Here is a 26,024-nt window from a genome sequence, read left to right as displayed (position 1 = left end):
AGGCTCACTGCAGTAACTATGTTCAAGAACAGAATTGTTCCTCAGATGTTCTGTGCACAATTATTACAGCTTTTAATAGCTCATCTCATCTGTTTTCTTGACAAATAACAAAAGCATGACAGGCTCACACTGTCTACTATTTAAAAGGACAAACTCACATCTGCAAGGTCAAAACCTCATGCTTTCCTTTTAATACCATTTCAGCTTTCCTGCCTTGCCAGGGATTAGACTAATGGTGTTTCCTTTTTCATGGCTTCTGCACATTGGCTCGGGAGAGCACTGGAGTTTTAAAGCACACAACCCCTGTGTGACCAAGCTGTGTTTCTCTGACAGCACCCTGCAGAGGAGGAACAAGGTGCAGTACCCCGCCATGGCCCCGCTATCCCGGAGGAGGGGAGGCTCCCGCTGCTGCAGCCCCACGTGGCTCCCCTCAGACCAAGTGAGCCCAGCTCGAGTCCGAGACATTTCAAAAAGCCTCCTGCAAAGCTACCTGAAATCTGAATAGACAGCACCTGAAGCAGGAGACCAGCACCAGCTGCTGGATCACAAGAGTCAGCAGCATTTACACTGCACTGAAGGGAGATCTGTAGGTGTTCAGCCAAATTCCATACTGAAAACAAAGTATTTGTTCATGCCAAAAGCAGAGCTAACTAGTCGGCAATCCAGGGTCCATTCTCCTGGTATTCCAAATGCAGTGCAGTATTTCCAAGTGTTAAGAAAAGTGAGTGATCCTCATGCTATGCTTGCTTTTTTTTTTCTAGGTGAAGTTTTATTGCATTTGAAGATATGTCGTAATACATTCATTAAAAAGAACAGGCTAGAAAATCTTCTCTTGTTATTAATATAATACAAAGTAACCACCACTTATACACATACACCAACCAACATGGCTTTCTGCAGTCTGGGACTGGAATTTACAATTCCCAGAGAAATTCTAATTATATTGAAAAAAATATTCCTTCCCACTCTGCAGTCACTGAGACAGCTAAACCTTCATGGATGGCAATGACAAGGGAGTGACCATGAACTTGCCAAGTCACTCCTAGGAACTGGATCTTTTTATTTCACTGGTAAGGAACAGGGAGCATCAATGGAAACTACTCAAAGAGAATATCAGAGGTTGTTTTGAAAACCTCCCAAATATATCCAATTTAATGAGTTTCTCCAGTTTAATAGTCTGGAATTTTGTAGTTTTCGTAAAATCCAATAAAGGCTGCAGAAATCCTGCATGGCACAACTTGGCAATTTTCTCTGCGTAGCAAATTGCTATTACCATTTTAAATTAATGTCACAGTTCAGAATTTAAAACGAACAAACAACACTGGCTCAGTTACATATGAACAGAAGTTGAAAACAAAGGAAAAACAGCCTACCTAATTTCTTTCTGAAGCTGAGGTTTGAACTGTAACACTAGAAGTTGTAAAAAAGAATTATGTAAAACTCTGTCCAAGCCTCTGTTAAAATAAATTTCTAAAGCTTTTTTCTTATCCTATATTGCTTACAATATATTATACATATCTTTAAAAAACAACAAAAAACCCCACAAACAAACAAACAAACTCCCAACAAAATCTGTCACATGCACTTTAAGGAGATTATATTTTGTGCTAATTACATAAGTGAAAATATCAGAATGCAGCTCCAGAAGCAGAAGTACCATAAGGAAACAGACACCACCACAAGGAATGAATACCTCCTTACTCATGCCTGACATAAAAAGTCATTTGTTATTCTTACCTGCTTTACACAAACACACCAAGAAATCCTTTTATTAATCCAAGTAAACAGTTACTGGTTCTTGTTACTGTACAACTGGACTGCCTTTTCTAGCATTGTCTTGTTAGAAGAAGTGACATTTATACCAATTTTCACAGAGTGTTTTGGTACCCGCTGTTGTTCCACTTCTTTGACCACTTCAAAATGAAACCACAGATAAGTTTCAAACCTGAGGTTATGTCAAATGCATTTCTCTAGGATTTATCTAGAAGTCAGTAATTTCAACCTCAATATGTTGGACCAAACACCATTTTGAGTAGCTCATGTCAGTACTGGCAACTACCCAAAACTGCAGGTTATTTGGGAAACAACGTTGCATTTAAATGAATACTTTTATGGAGGCACCACAGTTTGACAGCCTTCTTCAACAGCACGTTATTTCAGGAATATTTGAGGCCCAGAAGTGTCATAGTGTGCTTGAGTGCTGTTTCCTCTACAAATCTTGCATTTACATGGTCTTGTTTTTCACATGGATGCACACCTAGAGAAACATGGTGAGGAAGTATTTACAAAATTGTACATGCTCCTGTACACTTGCAGTCCTGCAGTCTATTAAACAGCTTCATCTACAATACCAAAAGATAAGGGCTAATAGGATGGTGTTTTCATGTACCCAAAATACCTACAGCTTTCAGTGGTGCCTTTTGGATGCTAATCCATGGCAAAAACTGTCCTATGAGTGGGAGGTAAGTCAATTGTACCAAACACAGAGGGAAGACTCTCTGGAGGCTGGACTTCCAAACCAATTCGACACTGGAGATCCAAACCCAGACTGAAGCACAGTGGCTGTGTTGGTGGTAGTGCATTAAATGACCCAGGACATATGCTCATATACTGCCACATGGTTTAACTCTCTTTCCTCCCCAGATAGCACGGGGAGGAATACATGGAGAACATATCCTCCCCATACATGGAGAATCTTGGCCCCTGACACTTTCCTTCAGTAGAAAGACAACAAAACCTATGTGTTCAGACATCACTGGAGTTCTAATAACTCAATTATGTCACTATAGCAGAACACATCTGAGTGAGCATCAGAGGGTAACGATCACTGGTCTTCCAAAGTACAGAATTAACATTACCTTGATTCTCTATCTCTGTCAACATATTAGCCAGGTAGTTCAGTGGCAAAAACTCCACAGGGACTGAGAGTCTCTCAGGGACAGGCCTGCTGCACTACAAGGGAAACCATTTCAGGTTAGTTCACAAAGTCACACAGTACCAAGGTTCAGTGTTTAGTGTGTTATAGTCCACAGAAAGCTCACGAATCTCAACACTGTCAAAGCATAAGATTTAAAAACACGGCCTCTGTGCCCTTACCTGCCTGTTTCCCAGCTTCTCAAGCAAAAGTTTCACATATTTCCGTGCAATTAAATTTGCATTTATTGGATGATTCCAGTACTGGCGGACCTTTTGACCAAGAGCCTGGTAAGCAAAAAGAAACCCCAAAAACCTGAGAACATAAACACGAGACAATGGAAACTTAAGAAAATGGAGAAAAAACCTGACACAAAATCCACCCTGTAATGCAGATGTGCTTTGCTTTCAGACCCTGGTGACAAAGAGGTTATCATGCTCTGATGGAAGGAAGCCGTGGAGCCTTCCTTTTGTAGCCAGTAACTAAGAGATCACAGTATGCTCCCAAAATGTGGGAAATCAAAACCTCGTCACTCAGTCCTCACCTCAATTGGTCTGTCCCAGTGCCACTGTTTGTGTACTTAAGTATTAATTGAATCCTTATCCTTTACTGTGACTGATTTGAATCTATTCTTCCCCTAGAGAATAATGTAGATGCCCCATTCCTCAAGGCTCATTCAGGACAGGACTTCTCAGGCTCAGTCTAAGGAAGCTTAGACAAGCCGAATGCTGACAAGGAAAGATACTGGGAATGGAAGTTTCGATCCTGTTATCCTGGAAACTGATAACATTGACTTACATTCCCAGAGCCAAAAGAGATTCAGAACCAGGTTTCCCAAAGCTTCCAATCCCAACCAATAAGCAAAAGAATAGGAACACACTGAAATTAGCTCCACCTTCTGCTATTTTCCCTGTGTAGATCTTCCCCTGTCCCTCCCCTTCAGCTGCACCGCAATGCAGACAGCTGTTCATTTTAGTAAATGCTGTACAGTTTAATGGTGCTTAAATCCTTGCTTCTGATGAAATTGAAATCATCCACTGCATGTAACCTGCTCAAAATAGTCTGAGTCACCCCAAAGTGACCTTTCTGGCAAACAGACTATTCCCAGCATTTTTTCCCAACGCTGTAAATAGATACAATAAAGCACTGGTCTACTGTGCATAGCTAGCAGTAGTTGTTCCCTAAATCTCTCCCAGCTCAGCCCTTCACGTCAGAGCGTGGTTGGAATGGAGTTCCCCACCCACCAGGCCTGGGGCTGGCAGCTCAGGAGCCCTGTGCTGACCCCAGCTGACCAGCCCTGGCCCAAAACAAGACACAGAGGACAAAGAACATCCTGTGGAGATCTCCTTCTCTACCCTTTTTCGAAAGGCTGCCAAATAAAGAAGCCTTTGTTGGAGGAAAACGCCAGCGGCACTTCTGGCCATTTGAACTCTAAGTGACAGCTTACGAGCTTAATAACGAGCAAACAATGGGCAACTTATGTGGACAAAAGCCTGTTCTGCAGCGAGGCATTCCCCGAGGGGAATCCCTGGTGTTCCTCTGCTCCCTGACATCTTGTGTTTCCCCTGCAGTCCCGTGCTGTGCACTCAGAGCAAAAGGGGAGAAGGAGGAGTGCATCTCCCATTCTGCTAGAACATTTTATGAAGCACCAGTAATCAGCTCTAGCCTGTGGCTACACAAGTCACCTTGTGAATAGATGAGACTGTGAGGTTTAGCTGAGGGGAGATCTTGTAATTCATCCCTGCCACAAAGCTGTGGTACAGTACGATTTTACAGCTTTTACTCTACCAGCTTTTGAACATATTTTTTTAAGTGTATGGAACCAAACACAGAGGCCACAAGTGTGAAAGGCTCTGTGGATGCTAAAAACCCACACAAAACTCCCATAAACCCTTTTTAAACCCTCATTGCTTTATGCAGATGAGTACTCAGCAGAACAGTGTCAGTCTTGTTGACTCCTGTAGGGTACTGGAGGTTTGGTAAAACACTATGGACAAATTTATAATTTAAGTTATCAGGGTATCCTACAGGCCAGGAGCAGCAGATGAAGAAACTATGGATGTTCTGGTTATATTTGAATCAGGTTCTATTTGAATTACAGCTGAATCTTTCATTGGTTGGACCCTATATACAAGGAAGAATTTCCAATCAATTCCAAAATCCAAGAAATTATATCCAAAGCCATTAGTTACCTCAGGAAGCCTCATGACAATACTAAACTTCAGCTTTTCATTCTGTTCAGTGTCATCCAAATCTATAAGCAAGAGGCAAAAAAACCATATCAAACAAATAGTAATCACATAACTTTCAACTTTCACTGAAGACATTCTGAATAAACATCACCTCTGTAGTGAAATGAAAATTTCAATTTAAAGTAAGGACTATTATTTACATTATACTACATAAATAAGGGCTGTTATTTACATTTATATAATTTATACAAATGTATTTCTGTATATTTGTACATAACTTCACCATTTTATATAAAAATTTATACAGTAATTCAAATGTACTTTGACTAAGTATACAACTCCGCAAGTTTATAATATTTCATTCCTAAAGACCAGGCACAGATTGATACAGCATATTTTGTTGTCCCTTTTCTTGGACACTGGAGAAATAGCACATCACTGGGCACAGCTGGCTGATGTTCAGCCACCACTGACCAGCACCCCCAGGTCTTTTTTTACCAAGCAGCTTTGCAGCCGCTCTGCCCCAGCCTGTGGCACTGCCTGGGGTTGTTGTGACCAAAGGGCAGGACCTGGCACTCGGCCTTGGTGAACCTCACGCAGTTGACCTCAGCCCATCAGTGTGGCCTGGTCACACCTGTCTGCAGAGCCCTCCTGCCCTCCTGTCCAGCTTGGTGTCATCTGCAAAATGGCTGAGGAAGCACTCGATCCCCTTGTCCAGATTACTGATGAAGATATTAAACAAGACTGGCCCCAATACTGAGTTCTGGGGAACCCCACTGGGGACCCGCCACCAGCTGGGTGTAACTCCATTCCTCTCCACTCTCTGGGCCCAGCTGTCCAGCCAGTTTTATCCCCAGTGAACAGTGCTCCCATCCAGGCCATGATCAGCCAGTTTCTCCAGGAGAGTGCTGTGGAAAATGGTGTCAAATGGTGTAAAGTCCAGGTAGACAACAAACAAAGCCTTTCCCTCATCCACTGTGTGGGTCACATGGTCATAGAAGGAGATCAGGTTGGGCAAGATGATCTGCCTTTCACAAACCCATGCTGGCTGGGTCTGATCCCCTGGTTGTCCTGCACATGCCATGAGATGGCACTCAAGTGATCTGTTCCATAATCTTCCCCAGACATGAGGTCAGCATGACAGGCCTGTTCCTCTTGTCCCAAACATAAAGCAAAAGCTGAGGGCTAGATAGCAGACTAACTTCCTGTTGGGGTTTTAGGAGTTTTCCTGGGGTTTTTTTCTGTTAAAGGAATTTTCCCCATATGTGTTGCTAGGGGGACAAATTGCTGGTTATTTAAGAAAAACAAAAGACCTGGCCACTAAGGTGTGGTGCATCTGGCTACTCTTTTGTTTCACCTGGGTGTGTGGACAGTCGGTTCCGGCGTTTGGACGGAGAGGGAGGCTGCTTCTTGGGCTGTTTTATTTCCTTCTGCCAGAGAAACCCTGGGATCCCAAGCCCGACTTCCCTGCCCCGCCGGGAGCCGAGCTGTGGCCGCCCTGCCCCCGCCATTGCCTCGAGCCTTCGCTACATTGTAGGCCTGCTTGCCCTGCCTGCCCGACCTCTGGGGGGTTCCCTGTTTGGATACACCTCATCTCCCACCCGGGATTTGTGCTTGTCCCTGCCCTTCCAGCCTGCTGTTCCCGAGGGTCCGGCCGGACACCGGGATCGGCTGCCCAGGGGTTTGTGAAGCTTCTGTTCCACCCTTCCCCGGGATCCCAGGGCCCCAGTGCCGTGTGCTCCCCGAGCTCGCTCCGGAGCGCCCCCTGCAGCCGCGGGGGAACCATCGCACCTGCCCTGCTCACCGGGAGCCGCCAGCGCCCCTGCCGGCTGCGAGCGGAACTGCACCCGAGGGGAAAGGGCCCGACAGCCGAGAAGGCTGGGACTGGGTTTGTGATTGTTTGCTGTTACTGCCACAGTTAGTGGTGTTTGTTTGACTGGTTATACACATATAGATATATAATAGTAAAGAACTGTTATTCCTATTTTCTACATCTTTGCCTAAAAGCCCCTTGATTTCAAAATTAGAATAACTTGGAGGGAAGAGGGGTTGCATCTGCCATTCCAAGGGAGACTCCTCCCTTCCTTAGCAGGAATCTGTCTTTCAAACCAAGACACTTCCCCACACACAGGTGTGCAATTTCATAGAGTCACAGAAATTCCCCAACAAATCCTATGATGATCTTTAGCATTTGCTTTTCTAAGAAGTCTCAAGTGGAAAAACTACAAACTCAAATTCTCTCTACAGAGATATTTCTTTGTGCACTATGGTAAGGCAAATCACATAGCCTGAGCCCTAACTTTCTCCTTTCAGGTAGGCAACACCATCAGCTACAGCCCTCACTGAAACAACACTCTAAGAAGAGCTGAGTGTCCTGGGCAGTAAAACCTGTGTCCAAGGGGAGCGGCTCCAAGGACAACACTCCCAATTAGCTGTTGGTAACAAACGAAACACGATGTTCACTGTACCTTTCAGCAATTTCCTGACACACGTTTCTGTCAATTGCAAGACCCCATTGTCAATATAGTGCAGGAGGGTGTGCAGAGGGAGACATCGAACACCAAGACCCAGGTGCAGAGTGTGAAAACCTATGAAAGAGACAAATTTGTTAGTACAATACATATTTTTTTCTAATTCTCTATTAGAGACTGGCATTACTCTAGCTAAAGCCATAACTTCCCTTAACTTTCTGATTGTTTCTAGTTGGTGAGGAAATCAATTTATTGAGTCATGTAGTCTTATTTAGACATCTTCTAAGTCCTCTCAAGCACAAGCTTGTCAGAAAGAAGAATGCTAAGGAGACTGAAAACAGTCATTAAAGTTGTACAGCCACTAAATGTCTCCAAGTTTTATATCTGAATTATTCCAATAATTTGGTTTTTATCTCCCTCTTTCCTCCTAATTAATCAAAACCTGAGGCCTCACCACCCTCAAGATGTCGCTGCCACCCAGGCACTCCCACGGGCAGTGTTAACACTTCAGCTTCTCCTTTAACACCAGCCTGATGATGGTCTTGTTATCAGGTAACACTACTGTGTGGCAGCATTTGTGCCCACACAGACTGAGGGACAAACTCATACCAAAAGCAGTTTCTAAGACTGAAGACAGATCAGGAAATAAAACCCAGAAAGATTCAAACAGAATTGGAAAGCATTAAGATGTTCAGATGTCAAGATGTCTTGCCCTAATGAAAATAAGCAAGTGCTTTGAAAATGCTGTAAACAATTATGAGGAGCTCTAGGAAGTGAGTCTACTATCAGACCAGCTCTTCCATCAAGGCTGGAAGTAATCCCTTCAGGATGAAACTGAAAATTATTAGCAGGGCAACAGCATGAGAAAAAACACTCTATTTGCTACAGGATAGGATTTTCCCTTGTAGCCCTTGACACTGAAGTCCAGTTGTCTAAAAATACATATATGTGAAAAGAGTCTAAATCTTAGTTCTAAGATAAGACTGCACCCAAGCATTCCACTGAACCTCTGTTTAGTTTTCTCTGTTTCTAGTAACTATTTAGTTTTGCTTCATTTCACTTGTACAGGTTTATCAAGGGCCTTCCCCTCTATAACTGACTTGAATAGATGTCAATACTGCCAAAGCTAGCTTGACACATATGCTGCAACCAGTGCTCTGCTGGGAAGAATTTATAGTACTGCTCTCCTCACTTATGATTAAAACAGTAAAACACAGAACTTACCAGGAGGTAAAGGCATGCACATGCCATTTGCTGCTTCCAGAATCCGACTCATGATGTGGAACACCGCAAACTCTCCTGCACTTCCCTTCTCATCACTGTAGTTAACAAAGTAGCAACACATTAAGAACCTAAGGTGCCCACATTGTCCTGGAAAGAGCGTCAATTTGCCATACTGGGTGTGCACTGAATGCCTGCCTTTAGGATGAAGTGCCATGGGATGCTGACTTGTGTACTGTGGTGTCTCACCCAGCACCAGCTGCCCAGTGCTGCAGACACACAAAGCCTCTGTGTCCTCCCCCCGTTGCTGCACATTTACAAGGCTCTCAGCAGCACCTCAAATCAGCAGCAACAGGTGAAAGGGTGCTGGTATAAGTGACTTGGCTTTTATAGGTGTTTAACACCCACTATCCAGCTTAGGACCACTCCAAACTCAGCAGCTTTGAACTCCGGCCATAACACTGCCTGCATGGTTAATATTCACACTGGCCTAGGGAGGGCCAGCAGGATCCTTAGGAAGAGCAGGTGACAGTCACATTGACACTGACAGCAGCACAGGCACTGATTGTTCAAAGGCGCACTACTGTTGATGACCAAAATCATTATGCCCATATTTTAAAAGGCAGGCTGAAAACTTTAACAAATCACTTGCTCACAAGCAGAAGACACAGGAGTGAAGCTGGTATCTCCTCCAAACTTCTTTCATTATTCGATGCACCAGATTCAGCTAAAACAAAAAAGAGAAGACAGTGTCCAGAAGCCTGTGTACAGCAGGCCCTTGCCCTTCATTCATTCCACACACCAGTTTGTTAAAAACTTCTCATGGGACTCCTACTAAGTCTTCACTTTTTTTTCCCCTAGCACCTTAAAATGTAAAATTATTAAAATTTGAATTGTAATGGAATTGCCCAAACTTTAAAGAAGTTTAAAGTTCTTCCAGCTCATCAAAGCATCATGCAAGACATACAGCAACTGAACACATTCTGCTTCTTGGAGATAACTGGTCTCATGCTCTTGCATCAAGTTCTCAAAGATCTTTTTGCCATCAAAGCAAAACCAGCATGTCCAAGTGGCGGAGCATTTGGCAAGGAACAGTCCCAAAGGCTCAGCAAAAGTGGATAATGTTGGAGACAGTAGAATGCTTAGTTTGCTAAGAAAAGTCGGCAGGAGGAATCACAGATCTAGTCCTGGCAAGGAGGAAAGATGAGACAAGCAAATGCCTCTCCTCATCTATTGAGTTTCCTTTTTGTCCCCAGTGAAGTGAAACAATCCCTTGGCCCATGTGGTTGTTCTTCGTGCTCCCAAACTGTCGGCCACCACACACAGTCAGCACATACCAAAGCCACAAGCCCTGTTCTCACTTAGGCCATCTCAGCTTCTGCAGCTGAAAGAGAAACCACACATGAAAGAGTTGAAATAACTTCCTCATTGTTGTCATGTGTGACCACTTCCACATCTCAGTAACACAACTGAGACACTTCCTCTGCACCTTTTATCTCTGGCCTTCAAAGCACAGCAATCAATCAATCCCAGGAAACTCAGGAAACGAGTCTGACCCCTGTTCTGCAAAGAGGTGTCACAAGAAGTTAGGGACCCTTTTTCTCCCTCCAGATGGTCAGAATCCAGGAATGTTTTTTCCCCACTTTCTTTTCCCCTCACAGGCTTTGCCCTGTCCAGTGTCTGACTTGTCACAGGCTCTGAGCAAGGGAGAAACAGGACACGCAGGAGAGGTCCACATGCAAAGGCCAGAACTGGAATATTAATCTTCAGTAATGTTCCTTGGCCAGAAAGCTCTACAAGGTAGCACCTTTCCCCTCCACCAGCACTTGAGCCAGGCTTGCACAGCTGCCTGATGCAAAATAACTACCTAATACTTGCCATCTCCACACTTCCTAGATGCAGTGGAAAGATCCAATTTAATCTTTCTGGAATATGGCAAGTTTCCTAGGAAATTAGTGATTTCCAGTTTCCAGAGAAGGGTCACAAGAACCACACCTGCTGCTGGAATGAATTTCACCTCTGGCCAGCACAGAGGGTGCAGCTAAGGCCTCAGGCTGCAGCTGGATTTGAAGGATCAGTGTTGAAGTGAAGGTTCTTACAAGTTGCAAAAATCACCAATTACTCTTTGTGCAACACAAACATTTTTCAAGAGTATGCTACTCCAGAATGAATATTTTTTGCTTAACAACACAGCAAACTGTACAGCTTTCACAGGGCACAGAAAGCTAACAGCTTCTTAAGTCATAGTCATCCAAGCTATCACAAAATACTTGAATCATAAATACATGAATGTTTGTGATGTGACATCCTCACTAACAGCACATCTCACTTTGGAGGTCAATATCTATCCTTGCCATTGCAGAAAATACATACAGAAAGATAAGCCGTGTCTCAAACATTTTTTTCAGAAAGTAACACACAAGATAATGTGCATGAGAGAAAGGCAACATTATCTGTCTGATAGAAGGGGCACAGGCAGCATCCTGTCCGAGGTTAGCAGTGGGTGTCTGGGGGAACCAAGTTAAGAGCTACACCCGTACCGGGCAAGGTAACTGAGTAGCAGATACACAATATGAAGTTTTTTGGGGCTCATACATGAAGCCATTTCCCTTGGAGTGCTCTAAACTAATAAGAAAACACATGACCAGTAGCAAGACAGCACATGCAGGAGGGCCTTGGCTGATGCTGCTGTCACCTTGTCTTCAAACATCTGCAGTTCCAGGCAATGGTGCCAAGGAAACTGAAGTTCCACTAAAGGAATTGTGTGCTCAGCTCCTATAGCTGTTTCTACAGGAAAGACTTTGAAGCGGTCAAAGAAAAGAACCAGGAGCAAAGGAGAAAAGAGAGTGAGACAATGCTGTCTTTCAGATCCCCTCCTGTGCAGGAATATGACACAGTCCTCTTCCTCCTGAGGAAACTCAAATCCAAATGGTGTCTGTCTTCTATTCCTCTGCAGCTGAGCCCACATCAGAGGACAGCTGGCCACAGACATCAGGGGAAAATGTACAGCTCCTGAAGTGACTTGCAGAGACATTTCAGCAATTTATTCAGGTCTGCCTCCTTCCCGTGCCAAAGGCTGCCTGCTCACCGTGCCTCCCCTTCCACTTGCTGCCAGGGCAGCAAATGTCACACTACTTCGGTAAGTTACTTCTCCCCTTTCCTGCCTCACTGAAATCAAAAGAGTGAGAGAAACAGATATGGAGTAAAGCTAAAATAAACTGATTGGAGAGGAGAGAGAGCCTGTGGACATACAACAACCACTGCAGGAGAGGTGGCACATGGATTGGGAACCAGACACGCTCCAGCTCTGCAGAGCTCCTCAGTAAACAAGGAAGTCCCACCGAGATGTGTCATTCACACTTCCCCACATTATTTCTCTGTTCTGGGAAAGCAATCAGCCCTTGCCTGTTGTTTCATGAGAAACACTCAGTGCTCCCAAGTCTTGGCTTCTCTGACTTTTGCTGCAATTGATTTACACAGTGACTACACACCACGGAGCCTAATCTCAGCCACTCCTGGGCTCCTGAATGCAATGCAAAATATTTTATGAAAGCTGACAAATTTCAAGTCTCTTTCTGTTTCACTAGTTTCAATAGCTCTGCTACTCACTACTGATGGTACAGAGATCTGTGGGAAGATTCAAACCAGTTAATTACCCTGAAGAACTCTGAAACATTTAGGATATAGAAATGTTTGAGATGTAAGAGTTTCTAATTAGGATGAGTTTAAAAATTTAATAGTTTTTTAAGTTTAAAAATTAAATAATTTCTAAAGATTTCCAAACAGTATCTAAGGTGCACCAGCAAAAGCAGAAGCAATTTCGAGAGGCCCATTATCTTTGTTTACAGTAGCTTTTCTAAGAATAAGCTGTCAGTTGAGTTGAGAGAATTAGTCCTGAGAGTTTGCTTGCGGGGAGGACTAAGATTTGTTTTGCAAGACTTAGTCTACAATAATTAAGCCTTGCAGATCAAGGTTGAATAGATGTTTTCAGATTTTTTACCCTAGTTTTTACTAAAAATGAACAAACTGTTATTAGAAATCAAATGAAAGGAGAATAAATGTTCCACTTGTGTTCTTTTCAGCACCATTTTCAGGTACAAATCTTTGGTTCACATACTGTTCCTATTTTAATCAGCCACCAGTTTTAGTTTCTTTCCTACACAGATACATAAAAGTCTGCCAATTACCAGTGAAACAACTTGTGAAGTTGTTAGAGTGAGGCCTAAAAAGTCAGGAACTGCAGTGGGGCTGCAGTGGTTCAGAGAACGCTGTGACATTGACAGTGCCACTGACTCACACAGGACTTTGGAGGTGATGCAGGTATCAGTAGCCTCAAGGAAGTTTCACAAGGTTTTCATCCCTAGAAAACAGCACTGTGGGGAGTTTCTACTGAATACTGGGTCAAGGATGGCACAAAGAACAGGATTTGCAGTTGTCGTGCAAGCTTTTGGGAACTCTGCATTCTGCACTTAAAGGACATGATACTGAGACAGACAAAACCAAGTACATAACTTCTGTATACAACAGTTATGGTTTTTGTAGCTTTTTTTTTTTTTTAAGGTCTCTTAGGAGGATAAAAGACAGAAAAATAAGAATTTGGAAAGCAAATTTTCACAGTAGTTTACAAAGATTTCTTCACACAAAACTGTCTCCTGTCACATGCAAAGCCCACCAAAGGCACTGTGTAGGAGTGGTGCTGATTTACCCACAAGTCAGACTGTAGTGACATCTTTTTCTGTTCATTGGTTACTTCCCCTGGTGGCACTTTCATTATTCAAGACCTGCAGCAATGTTTTCTACAGGAAATCAAATGGATCTTACAGCTTTAAACCTTCAGGATGAGCTCCCATTGTATTTTTGGGAGTAGAACATATTTGTACAAGCTGTAATGGGAACAATTTCTTCTGTATTCTGAGTGACTGGTACAACTCTTTTAATAATATTTAAATAATATTAATTTCCTTTATCAATATATACAATATTAGGCTGAAAAATATATTTAAACATCTTAAAAACAATTTTTTTTCCCACCAAATATATGCTATATACAACTGCTGCACACCCAAGGATCTACAATCCAACAAATACACACTTGCTCAGAATAGTGACTATGAAATCAAACTAACCAGGTTTGCAACATACTCCAAAACTATTTGGTCAATCTTCTTTTTTCCGACATATTGTAGATGTCTCATAAGATGATCCTTCAGCTGAGCAACCATCTAAAAAAAAACCCAACAATTCAGTATCCCTGGGCATCTTCCAAGAGACACAAAAGCTGCAGCAGGTGCAGGGCCTGATCAATAGGCATTGGCTCAACAAAACATTTCCCCATTACAAAACTCTGGAGTGAGATCCCAAGCTACTGTACAATCTTGCTAAACTCAGCAGCAGATGTGAATATTCAAAATGGTTACTTGGTGTAAATTCAGCAAAATGAACGCAAAGTTGAGCTTTCAATGATACTGAAGAGAAAAAGCTTACAGCTCTCACACCCCTCTTTGTAAAGCCAAGGGAACAGGGTGAAAGAAGGATTTAAATATAAATATTGAATCCTGAGAACAGAAATACTTGTTACAAACAAATAAACCTGAGATTTTATAATAGAGAAAACTAGCACAAGTACAATTTGTTGTAGTTGCCAAGAACCTGAGAATCAGAGTGATTAATGGCAATTTCAGGTTAAACATTAATTGTGAAGTCATTAAAATTGGGTGTTTGTTATCATGTATTCCATGCCACTCCCTACTCTTTCCTTTCTGAAATATTCGCTGACCTCATGCAGCTTCAGATTGCAACTCAAGTCCATGTTGGCTCTTTGCTGAGAATTACTAAGAAGCTCAGAGTGAAACTGGAGCAAATAAAAATCTCTGTCTGAAGGAACTTACACGTAGATTAATCTCAGTGTGTCAAGACAGCAATACAGGTATGAGGAAGGCATAGACAAAGGACAGCAGTGACCTGCTTTTTGGATCTGTCTGAATAAACAGAGGAAGGAATGTAGAGAAGCTTCAGAGAATGAGAGGCAAAACTTGGAAACAGGGAAACAAGATTGCAAAGAAGGAAAGTTTGCCTCAGATGTGAACAGACAGGACAGTGTTGATCTACTCTTCACTGCTGAGACCTTCTAGTGCATGCTGAAGAGTTAGATGGTTTTAAAGGTAAGAGAACAAGGGATAAGACAAGATGTGTATTCAGACAGAGGGAGGACAGGTACAGATTTGAGACAGGATTTATTGCCCAGAAGCAAATAGATGATAGATCCTTTAGGGAGATCACTGGTGAAAACAGTGCAAAAGAGGAAGGGACATCAGAATGGCCACAGTTGTCTCAGAAGTGAGGCAGAAGGAAAAAGAAACAGTAAAAAAGGTGTTAAATCGAGGAGCAAGAAGATATCTGCTCATCAAATTGAGAAAAGCTGTGTGGGGGAGGAATTCACTTTTATATGTTTTAAAGGCATAAAGTAGTCCAAAAATAGCTGACAGATTAAGATGACCTCCCAGTCTCTAGCCAAAGTTATACTGGGAAAAAGCATTTTGACAAATCAACTTTCTATTCCTGTTTTTGCCCTATGCCTTATGATGACCTGCTAAGATGATATAATGACTATGAACTCTAAAACTTAGGAAATGCCATGTTTGCCCCATAGCTACTCTGAGTGAGCTTCCACTCAGCACTGGAACTTAGACGGTGACTCTTCACACATCTGTGGAGCGTGTGCGTCCTCTGGTGCATACTGACAAAAGCACATACCAGTCCCATGAGCAACTGCTGCTGATAATCCTCCTCTTCAAAGAGAGGTGCCAGCCTCGCCTCTGAAATAAACATAGCAACAATCATTTAAGGACATGGCACTACAGAAACATCACCAGAATTCAACCAGCTTCAAAAGTACTTAGGAACAAACAAGCAAACAGAAGTTGTGGTTTGATCTACTCAGCTACAAAACTAAGATAGTGAAGAACCATGGCCTGCATGAGAGAACTGAGAAATGAAAATAACCATTTATCTGCCATCCACTACTTCTTTTCTTTGATATTTAAGTAAGAGCTATCACAGTGTGGTGACTCAAGAGAGTAAAGAGGCACAGAGAACCTTCTGGTAACACCAGTGCTAAAGCATGTGCTACTTAGACCTTGTAATTTACAAACAAATGAACTATAGCAGCTGCATGAGTTTTCCAAGGAAATGGCTAGACAGAAAGTAAATAGTCCAGGGAATCACCTCCCACTGATTCTCTCCCATGGTCTGGCTGCTTCTGTAACTCAGATTTGCAGACCACTATGAAAAGAACACAACTTTTCTAACTAAATGGAAGGAAATTGTAGTGTCTACTGGAATTAATAACCTGTATTTCCTAATCAGTGCTTCTTGTCTGCTAAAACAAAGGAAGAAAAACAATCTTCTATTTCATGATATAGATAAAACCAACTCAACACTTTATGGAACCAAGTGCTGAATTCTTACAATATTTCCACCTGGTTTTGCTCACCTTGAAATATATTTACACCCCCACTTAGCAGCACAGAGACCTGTACTGCTTGATTTTAAAGGACTCACGGATGATCTACAGGGAAACACTACATTGATGCTTGTTACTGACTGGAAGCTATTTAGAAATTCTCTAGTAACAGTTAAACATCTGACTTCTTTATCAATAAGCACCTTTGAAAACATGAAGCTGAGGTTCACAAAGTTGATACAAAGTCTCTGAAAGTCAGAGCCCATTGCAACAACTAGCAGCGACACGGATGACTGGTGTTAGGGGCTGCAAATGAGTACACTGAAAATGCTTGGTAATAAAGGACCGAGCAGCACTTAGATCAGCATCATTTCACAGCACACAGTGGCAAGGCACACAGAAGGCACTGATGTGTGAACAGCAGGAACATAATACACTACTAAATTCAGTTTTACTTATTTGTGACAGAGGAACTGGGCATCACAAAATCTCAAGTGTTTCTGGCCTAAGGAAATTCATTACACCTGCTCTCTCTACACCATGTTTTTTCACCAGCCCTAATCTCCTGCAGAAGATCTGATGTTGCAAAGGCAGCTGTAAGTGGACAAGACTCAACAGTAACATGGTGTCATTGATACTCTGCTCCACAAGAAAAATCCTGAAGAAGATATTCTTTAGCAGACTAAGTTTTACTGCTTATGTTGTTACACCCAGTATGAACTAGGGGCTTTATTTTCAATCATTTCCTAGTCACTATGTGAAAGTTTTCTTCTCATCTTAAATCCTCAAACTCTTCTGTGCTGAAAACACACATAGCAATTTATTTTTAGCAAACAACAGCTGGATGGAAATATTCTAATAAACCAAAGTCTTACAGCTAAGGCCTACATCAAGAAAAGTTTTACTTACCAGAGTCCCAAGTGTCCAGATGAGAAAGCACCCTGGGGTTTGAAACAAGAATCAGTGTGTTTCATATGCAATACTCTAAAGGCTTTCATAAGATCATTAAAAACTCAGATGAGCCTTTGATCTTTCAAAGACAGCTAAAGAAATCTGAGAACAGTACATATGACTAAATTTAGTAAAAATACTCGATAGCATTAAAAAAATTCTATCTGTCTAGACTGCATGAGAATAACTTCATATCTACCATGAATTCCCTAGTTCTAGAGCCCTGTGTATGTTTCAGATCATGCTGTAGTGATAACAAGGATTCCAATAACCAGTTTTCACCAGGATAATCTTCTTTAAAGATATCCAATCAGATACCTAATCAACTAATTAAATGGCACATTAAATCCTTCAACACACTTGTGCAAAATAAGATAGGGTAAATATAATAGAAACCAGTACATACTTTTTGGCATTTTCAAAAATATTCCTCAAATACACTGTGGTTCTTCTCTCCTCTCTCTGGTTTGTAAACAAACAAAAATCACAAAATGAACTGAACAGAAGACCAAATAAAATACTCTCTGACAGAATGAAGATGAGAAATAAAGTTGGTTTTCCCTTTGAATGGAAATAATACACAGTGGGGCCTCAAACCGTCTTCCAAGTGCCCATGCTCATAGGCATTCACACACGTGTAAACCTCTTGATAATACAGTGCAAGCTCTGCTTTTGCTTAATTTCTTCCATTATTTTAAGAGAACAAAATTTACAGGCAATCACCTTAGGTGAAATTACTGCAAATCTTTGCACTTTTCATAATCAGATTCCCATTTATTTATCTTCAAAATAAAAAAGCCAACTCATCCATGCTTGACTTCAAAATACCCATTTCAGAGGCAGCTCTGGAGAGTTCCAGTGTTTCAGTTCCAGTGCCTCTCACCCACCTCTTCTGAAAGGTTACGCCATTCCCTCTTGAGCACGTTACTCTGGTAGTGTAAGTGTGGCTCTGCATACTTCACACTCTCCAAGTTTGAGTTGAGTTTCTCCCAGAAGCCTTTGGAGTTTTGGAACTGCAAAGTGTTGCAGAAGAAGCATGAATATAACCTGATCTCTTACAGAAATACCTCATCACCCTCCCACTAAGTGACTGCAAAGATATGTGATTAATGTAGCTTCAAAACAATCTAAGTGAAAAAAGTTAAACCAAAGCGCTTCAGCTAATTTCTCTTGATGGCATGGCAGTGGTAGCACTTACTCAAACTTGAGATCAAGATTTGGTGCCTGGAAAGAAATGAGTATTTCTGGGTCACAATTCATCTGACCTATTTACACGTTTGAGATGGGAAGTCTGCACCACAGACTACACTGGCCATATTGTCTAGACTTCCTCTGACTGTAAAAAGAGCCTTAGGCTACTAACTTAGATATAAATGTTTTTACATTTGGTCAAATAAATCCCATTTCAGGTTTCTAGTAGCTCCAAAAAGAGGAATACCACCATGGCCATGACAGCTGCAGGCTGCCACCATTTTCAAGCTGCATTAATACTTAGATTGCAAACATCCATTTACCAACCTCAAGTAACACTGCTTCCTCCTAGAAAAGAAACAAAATCCAAACATTTCCACAGCAATTCTAAAGCATTTGACTCTAATGCTACAATTAATTTAAACTCAGCTGTGCACAGGCAAGAGGAACAAAATCCGAACAAAACCACACCAGTTTCCCGAGCTAGTTCTTGGACTGGGTATAAAATTTGAAGCTGCTGTTTATAAGGTGGGTGAGATGTGATCATTGCTGAGGAAGAGATGAAATTAAGGCAATTCATTTTGACAGTTTTAAAAAAGAAGAGATGGTACAAGCTGTTCTTGCCCCTCTTAATATACTATATCTCCCAACACAGACACTACAGTAATGACATTTGAATAAAGAGAAGTTTGAGTTCACAATATGCCTCCACCTTGCACTAACATATTGAATTTTGCTCTCTCTTCTCAACTATTCTACAAGAACAGTAACTTTAAAAGAAAACCTCAAAAGGGGGAAAACACTTCCTACTATAAACTATAATTTGTCAAGGAAAATAAATTTCCAAGACTCAATCCTGCCAGCCACTTTCCTCTTGCTGCCAGTGCCTATTGTCACTTTATTATTGTAGCTGCAGCTTGGGTTTTGCTTCATGTTAGTTATATTTAGCAGCTGCAAACTAGGAGCACATATGGCACCATATGTTCACTCTGTTGGACCTAACTCATGAGATCTACAACCTACTACTGCAGAATGTTGCCTGAATGTTACCAATATGAAACCAGAGAAATATTAAATACAGCATAAGGGTATCATCTAGTGACCAATCCATGCAACAGCACCACCACCGCAAAACTGTGTTCAGGCCACACCGGACCTGGATATGTGGCAGAGGGAAGCAAGACAGCAATTTTCTTTCATATATGAAATGTCTAACAGGAAGTGGTAGATTTCAGTGTTGTCTGCTTTTAATCCCAAAAAGCTGAGTTGTACTAGATCTCATTTAAAAAGTCAAAAGCTTGAAGTAAAGGATTTTTTTAATTACATATATTGTTTCTTGAGGATCATCAGGACAAGGACTAGAAAGAGAAGGCTTCTTCATCTTAGGTGTTTATTCGGGAGACATTTCTAGAGAGTCAGAAATTAACACCTAAGCATGAACACCTAAAAGACATTGCACTACCAGAAGTCAAAGCCAGGCCTTATCAGTTTGCAATCCATGAAAAGCTCCCATGAAGCCTTTCATAAGTAGTGGGTTATTGACTGAAGATAGAGGGCTCTCTGCTATACCCTTTGAAAAGATGTAGGGTGACAATTGCTTTCAAGAGGCCCATGTCTCTCTGGACTGTAGTGCTGTGTCTTCCCAGCAGTGATGGCATTCAGAGAGCTCTGTAACCAACCTGGCAGCTGCACAGGCAGCTACTCCTTAAAACATCACTCTGCACCTCAGGGGTTCAGCACAGCATGAGGGAGAAGCTCTTCTCCTGTTCTCTGACAACTTCTTGCACTATATATTTTCACTCTTCCCCTGGACCTCCTCCTATTTTCTTTATTTCCCTTCTTCCTCCTGCCTTCTCCCTTTCTGACTGAACTTATTTGCGCCCCTGCAAGTTTGGTTTGTGCTTAAAAAGGGGGAAAAAAATTAGACATATTATTGCAATCCTTATGTAGAGCTTTTGGACAATTGGACTAACTGTTCCGCCTTTCTCAGTATATCTTGATGACCAGGAATTTAGTGATAAAAACACCTGATACCCAAATAGCACAATTTTTTTTTGTGAATATAGACATGGGCCCCACAAAGGCTCTCAAAACCTCATGGACTTGAGAACTCCAAAAAAGTGTCTCAAAGTAACAATTCAGCATTGTTTATAGCATTGTGAAATGTCATAAAATCTTTGCAAAAGAAATACTACTTGTAGGACCAGATGTGTCACCAGGGTCTGACTCCAATAACATGCACCAACTGAAACACCAACTGACCACTTAAACTCAAGCTATGGTGGGTTTGTGACACTGGTGTGGTACAAAACAGCCAGAGCATTAAACCTTACCCTGTGCATTAGCATCTTTGTCCTCATGCAGGAGTCAGAGCAATTTGCCATCAAAAGTAGCAGGAAATATTTGTCTTTAGCTCAACTCTGACCTTTTCAATCTGTTTAGGTTTCAGACAGAAATAGGAAATGAGTTCCACAATCAGGAAGTATAGCTGCTAAAGGCATGTGCCCCCAGGGGCTTGAGGTTCAATCTCAGACAAATTAAAGGCCTGCTAACTTTGACCTTAGTGAATTACAAGGATCATCTAGCAACAAATTTTCTCAAGGTCTGATTTTCCCAGGTGTCCCAGGTCCCAGGGCAGCCTTTCCAAACAAAGAATGCAAAGCCCGATTCCTTGACAGAAACCCTATGAATGTGTGCAGCACTGCTGCAGAGTGAAAGAGCAGTGGGCAATTCCACTGATTTTAAAAGATTTTGTGAACACTCAATCTTTATGACTAATTATAAGCACGTCTTTAAAGACCTATATGGAACAACATTGTCATGTATCCAGAGTCTAATCCTATGTGTTGCTGGTGTGTTTAAACTCCTCACTCTTCCCATTAGCTCTCCACAACAAACTGCTTATTAAAATCCTCTTTCAGATTTTGTAGGGGAGTACTTAGGAAAATTTCAAGTATTTCTCTAAACTGGAGCTGAGGGAGTGGAATGGGAAGATGGGAAGAATCATTCATGTTGTTTTCAACGGAAAGTGCAATTTCCTACCCAAACAGCATGTGCTCTCCCCACACAGCCCACTGCCCTTTCCAGGCTGTGCAGGAATTTGTCTAGATTTAGTAGCCAAAGCCCTGACATAAGTGCAATCACAGGATGCTCTGGACAAAAAAAAAAAAAAAGAGAGGGTCACGAACCATCCACACTAATGGCAGCACAATGAAATAGCCTCAAAGTGGGCATATGTAGACATATGTAGAAATCCTACTTGTCTGTTATGCCACCTCTGCCTTCAGCAACCAAAGCCATAAAGTGAAGTGGTACCAATCTGATTAACGATAATTAATTACTGTATAATCCTCCCTCTTGAATAGAGGTGTCTTCAGAAAGGGAAAAAAAACCCACCATCTTTGAGTCTGATTAACTGATATTTCAGTACATGCATAAACATTTCCAACAGGGTAATTTTCTGTTCACAACTATTTTTGGATAGGGCTGCATCATTAATATTTAGCACATCCCCAACCCACAAAAAAAGCAGCTACTAATCTCCAAATACAAATGTGGTTTTATACTGGAACTTACCTCTAACACAGGTAGAGAAATAATGTCCGTGGCACATATTACTCCAGGGACCACCTATAAATACAGAAAAATTATTTATAGTCTTATAATTTAGCAGAGAACATGGGGCAACCAAATGAATCCCATCACCCATTTCCTTTGTGAAACTCTCTACCTAGCCAAAACGGTGCCCTCATTTTAAAAACACCCCAATATTTATATAGAACAGTGTCACAGCAGAGAAATTAAAAGACACTATTTGCTCTAATTGTAAAGTCTTGCTTGAAATTATTTTACTTCTGCAAACTTACTTGTAAATCCTAACTCTACTGGTTCTGTTTTGTCCTGGAAATAACTGCATGATTTTTTTGGTTAAATGTATTCTGTATTCATTATAAACCTCATATGATAAGGAATAAATGAATACTTCATTAAGAAAACTGAGATATTTAACCATCCATTCAATTATAATAACTGTTCTTGGTTTTGTAAATGCTTTTATTTATTGACAAAAAATTTGACTCATGGAAAACATCACAGAGGGTAAGACTTGGCAAACTAAAATAGGCATAAAGCACAGGTATCAATTTGGAGCATATCTATGAAAAGGTAAAACACACAAGCTATAGACTGTACTAAGGGATAAAAAACAGACCCTCTAGCTATTAATTAAAGTACCAGCTGTTATCTTACCCCAGTCCAGTCATGCAGTGATGTGTAGGGCAGGAGTTTATCCAGGTTCTGGGTTTCTGGACACATTCTGCAGTACAGGGAGGCTGAATGTAATGTAAAAAGATTTATAAGGGCAAGATTGTATAAACTATCAGTTAACAAGAGTAGGCTTCACAGTTCCTTATCTGACACTTTTTTAGGGACAAATCCTGCTGCTGTCTCTGAAACAGCTTCCTCCATGGTGGAACTGGTCCCATTCTGTGCACAAAAGGAGGAAGAGAAGTCCAGATGGCTGCAGGGCCAGGTCAGCTGCTTGGCTACAGCTCAGCACTGCAGGGGTCCTTTGTGCAAAGACTGTGCACTGGCTAGACTGAGGAATCAGCTACTAGAAGAGAGTATCATGATAAGCCAAATCCTTTTGAAAAAATGGTTTGGGCTATAGCTAGGGGAGAATGGAGCTGAGGAACCAGTCTCCAGCGACCTAAAATAATGATAAATCCATTTGTTCCATTAGACAGAAGAATGCATTTGAAAAGTTTTACTGCCAGTCTGATTTTGAGATGTCTATGTATCTTCTAAACTACTGATACTGTCTCTCAATGCCACAAAATGAAGATTAGTTAACATAAATCATAACCAAAAAGTTCAGAGGTAAGGGTCAGTTTGTACTGCCATGGTCTCTCCTCAGTGTCAACTGGGGTAAGCAGGAAAACTCAGTATGCAGGAAAAGAAATACCTACCTATGATAAATTCTTGAATGGGATCAAAAGAATGGCATGTTGACATGTTCTCAGAAATCCACCGAATAATCTGTCAGAATGAGAACAGGGAGCTTGTCATTTCTCTTTGTTTAAGCAAGCGTTGTAAGAGAGTATAGAAACTTTGGTTTTAGTAGTAACACTTTGCATGGAGTAGTGATAGAGACACAAATGTTTTCAGGACAGTCTGGACCAATAAGGGGGTTTAGGGCAGCCCAGCTTATGAGACTTTTGGCACTGCCAGGTGAACTAGGACTTCTTTTTGGCTGATATCATTCATGCCCTGCCCCTGCTTTGTATATGACATCAGTCACTGGAAAATAATTTAGAGGAGATTCTTTTCCCACCTGCATTTCCAAGTCTTCTGTGTGTTGGAAGTAGAGCAGGGCACAGTGAAGAGCTGCCAATCTCTCATAGTCTTGTTTGCTCTTCTGTAGGAACTGCAGCAAGGCACTGTCACTGATGCTCACATCATACAGACTTCCTGCTTCACAATCCAGGGCTGTTGACACCCATGGGGATCGGATGGAACAGTTTTGTAATGTGTCAATTCTTGCATCCTCACCTGAAGAACATTGGTTTGAGAACAAAAAGGAGTAAGAACATAAAATTTGCCTGCTACCAGTATTACTCTTAAGACTCCTAGACCCCCAGCAGTAAGAAAGAGTCTGCCTCTTACACTAGCTGCCCTGGTATTATGCTGAAGAGGAGTAGGAATGGTGTTGACTCGACAAGGAAAGCAGACAAGAAGCACAGTCCATACTCAGTGCTCTCCTTCCCTATTGCTGACACAGAGAAGGTGTAGAGATTTGAGGCTCACAATGCTGCCCCAAGGCAAATCAGAGTACATGTGATGGAACAGAGCAGAGCACAAGGACAGTAGCACAAGCTCAACACCAGAATTAGCACCTACTGGTACAGCTTGTACAGGTCTGTACATGTAGAATGTACATGTACATCTGTAGAATCATGATACAAACTTCTATTGGTGGATCTCTTGCCATCAATCCCAATGGCCAGAACAGGAAGGTTCTGCTCTATGATTACTCACTGAAGCATCAGACCAAAACCACTTCATTTATACTAGTACTATTCTTCACCACCATGGTACAATACAGATACTGTATTTCAGACTGTTTGCATCAGAAATCAGGCCCACCATACATTAGTGATGCTTTCCACTCATTTTTAGCAGGACACTATTTCATTATGCATACAAAATAGGTATTAGCTTCCTGTGATGCTGCCCCTGCACCAGTTTCCACAATTTATGTCTCCTTCACCCAATCAGGACAACAGATTTCTGTTTCCAAACAAAGGCACCCCACTTTCAAAAATAAACCACTTCCCACAAAGATGTGTTTGTTGGAAATGAAGTAACACACATCTCAGATGAGACTCTAAATTAAATTGCATCAGCCTGATCAGGTGAAGGAAACACAGATTTCCTTTCCCCACACCCTCCAAACACACACATTTTGAGCAACTCAATTGGAGGAAGGAAATGTAAAATCAAATTTACATGTCCATGTGAAATTTGAAAACAGTGGAGGACCAAAAACCATGTGCAAAGCTGGGGGAAGGGAAACTATGAAACCAGGGCAGAGAATTTCAAATTCAGTGAAAGGTCTTCTCCCATTTCATAACAAGCAAGAAATATGAAATACATGAAGTATGAAATATATAAAGTATGAAATGCCAGTTCAGATTCTGTCTAAAATGAAAAGTAGCAAAAATGTCATTCTTATTTTTTCAGTATCCTTCCTTCGTCAGAACACTGTGCAATAACGAAACATTGAGAAATACAACTTTCATGTAAAGAGATATGAACAAGTTTCCACAACAATGAAATTACTTAAAGCAGTTTTACTATACCTGTCAGAAATAAACTATAGCACAGCAGGTCAGGATGTTGAATGTTCAGGAGGTGCAGGAACTGGCCAGGCAAATAAGCAGCCACATAATAGTCTATTTAAAGAAACAACAGTGGTCAATTTAGCACTTGATCCCTTATTTGCCTTAAGAGGCTCTTTCACATGATTCTCATCCTGGCCCACTTCTCTGTGAGGAATTGATTATATCTAGGAAATATAAAAGGAGTTAATTACAAGCTGCTGTTGTACTAACACAGGAAACACTAGCAGTACATTTGGGGTTCCAGGCGAGGATTCAAGAGACTTGGGAGACTCAAGAACTCAGCAGCTGGTGTCCAGCACAGATTCTGAGGCAATTTCAGAGGAAGCTGCCTACTAATAGTGAGGTATTGCAATATCAAATGCCAAATACAGAAGTCATGCAGAAGAAAAGCAGCAAAATAACACTGCTACCTAAAGTTAAGAAAAAAAAATCCTTTCCTTTCAGAGAAGAGTTCGCCATTTGTCTCCCTACTGCAAACAGAATGGCAATCACACAGGGAAGTAACACAAGTAACCCACCAAGATTCATAAAAGCCACTTCCTTCAATTGATGAGATTCTGTTCTTTCTAGAGAAACTGTAAAAGTTTTGTTGTAACCTGGGGAAAAACAAAAATATTTTAAAAACCTCTAACAATAAACACCGTTTGTTACAATCCACCTATGACTTTATAGCTAGAAACTTCGGCAGTGCCCATAGACTCAACGGGGATATTTTACACT

The 26,024-nt window shown here is 41.5% G+C and overlaps 2 protein-coding genes across 4 annotated transcripts in view; one reads left to right on the top strand and one right to left on the bottom strand.

Annotated features, from left to right (window-relative positions):
- CCDC146 (coiled-coil domain containing 146) overlaps nucleotides 1–634 on the top strand; it is a 40,301-nt gene extending 39,667 nt beyond the window's left edge. The window contains exon 18 of the mRNA XM_069035971.1: nucleotides 334–634. Within this exon, the coding sequence (XP_068892072.1) occupies nucleotides 334–501 (168 nt within the window). The 3' untranslated portion in view covers nucleotides 502–634. The remainder of the gene's footprint in view (nucleotides 1–333) is intronic.
- A 129-nt stretch (nucleotides 635–763) lies between these two features.
- Nucleotides 764–26,024, bottom strand: part of GSAP (gamma-secretase activating protein) — a 46,965-nt gene continuing 21,704 nt past the window's right edge. The window contains exons 14-31 of one of the 3 annotated variants that reach the window (XM_069035958.1): nucleotides 25,823–25,900; nucleotides 25,263–25,355; nucleotides 23,735–23,952; nucleotides 23,370–23,439; nucleotides 22,651–22,733; nucleotides 21,979–22,032; nucleotides 18,099–18,224; nucleotides 17,618–17,673; nucleotides 17,170–17,201; nucleotides 15,552–15,613; nucleotides 13,925–14,020; nucleotides 9,455–9,525; nucleotides 8,802–8,896; nucleotides 7,575–7,694; nucleotides 5,107–5,168; nucleotides 3,097–3,201; nucleotides 2,859–2,952; nucleotides 764–2,257 (exon numbers count right to left, since the gene is read on the bottom strand). In XM_069035958.1, coding sequence (XP_068892059.1) covers nucleotides 2,157–2,257; nucleotides 2,859–2,952; nucleotides 3,097–3,201; nucleotides 5,107–5,168; nucleotides 7,575–7,694; nucleotides 8,802–8,896; nucleotides 9,455–9,525; nucleotides 13,925–14,020; nucleotides 15,552–15,613; nucleotides 17,170–17,201; nucleotides 17,618–17,673; nucleotides 18,099–18,224; nucleotides 21,979–22,032; nucleotides 22,651–22,733; nucleotides 23,370–23,439; nucleotides 23,735–23,952; nucleotides 25,263–25,355; nucleotides 25,823–25,900 — 1,616 coding nt within the window. In that variant the 3' untranslated portion in view covers nucleotides 764–2,156. Of the gene's footprint in view, nucleotides 2,258–2,858; nucleotides 2,953–3,096; nucleotides 3,230–5,106; nucleotides 5,169–7,574; nucleotides 7,695–8,801; nucleotides 8,897–9,454; nucleotides 9,526–13,924; nucleotides 14,021–15,551; nucleotides 15,614–17,169; nucleotides 17,202–17,617; nucleotides 17,674–18,098; nucleotides 18,225–21,978; nucleotides 22,033–22,650; nucleotides 22,734–23,369; nucleotides 23,440–23,734; nucleotides 23,953–25,262; nucleotides 25,356–25,822; nucleotides 25,901–26,024 lie in introns of those variants that run through there. The other 2 variants (XM_069035945.1, XM_069035953.1) reach the window with 2 other exon arrangements.

Source organism: Aphelocoma coerulescens, chromosome 1A, assembly GCF_041296385.1.
Source record: "Aphelocoma coerulescens isolate FSJ_1873_10779 chromosome 1A, UR_Acoe_1.0, whole genome shotgun sequence".
Classification (NCBI taxonomy): domain Eukaryota; kingdom Metazoa; phylum Chordata; class Aves; order Passeriformes; family Corvidae; genus Aphelocoma; species Aphelocoma coerulescens.
The sequence above is the reverse complement of the archived record's forward strand: the minus strand, read 5'-3'. Positions and strand labels throughout refer to the sequence as shown.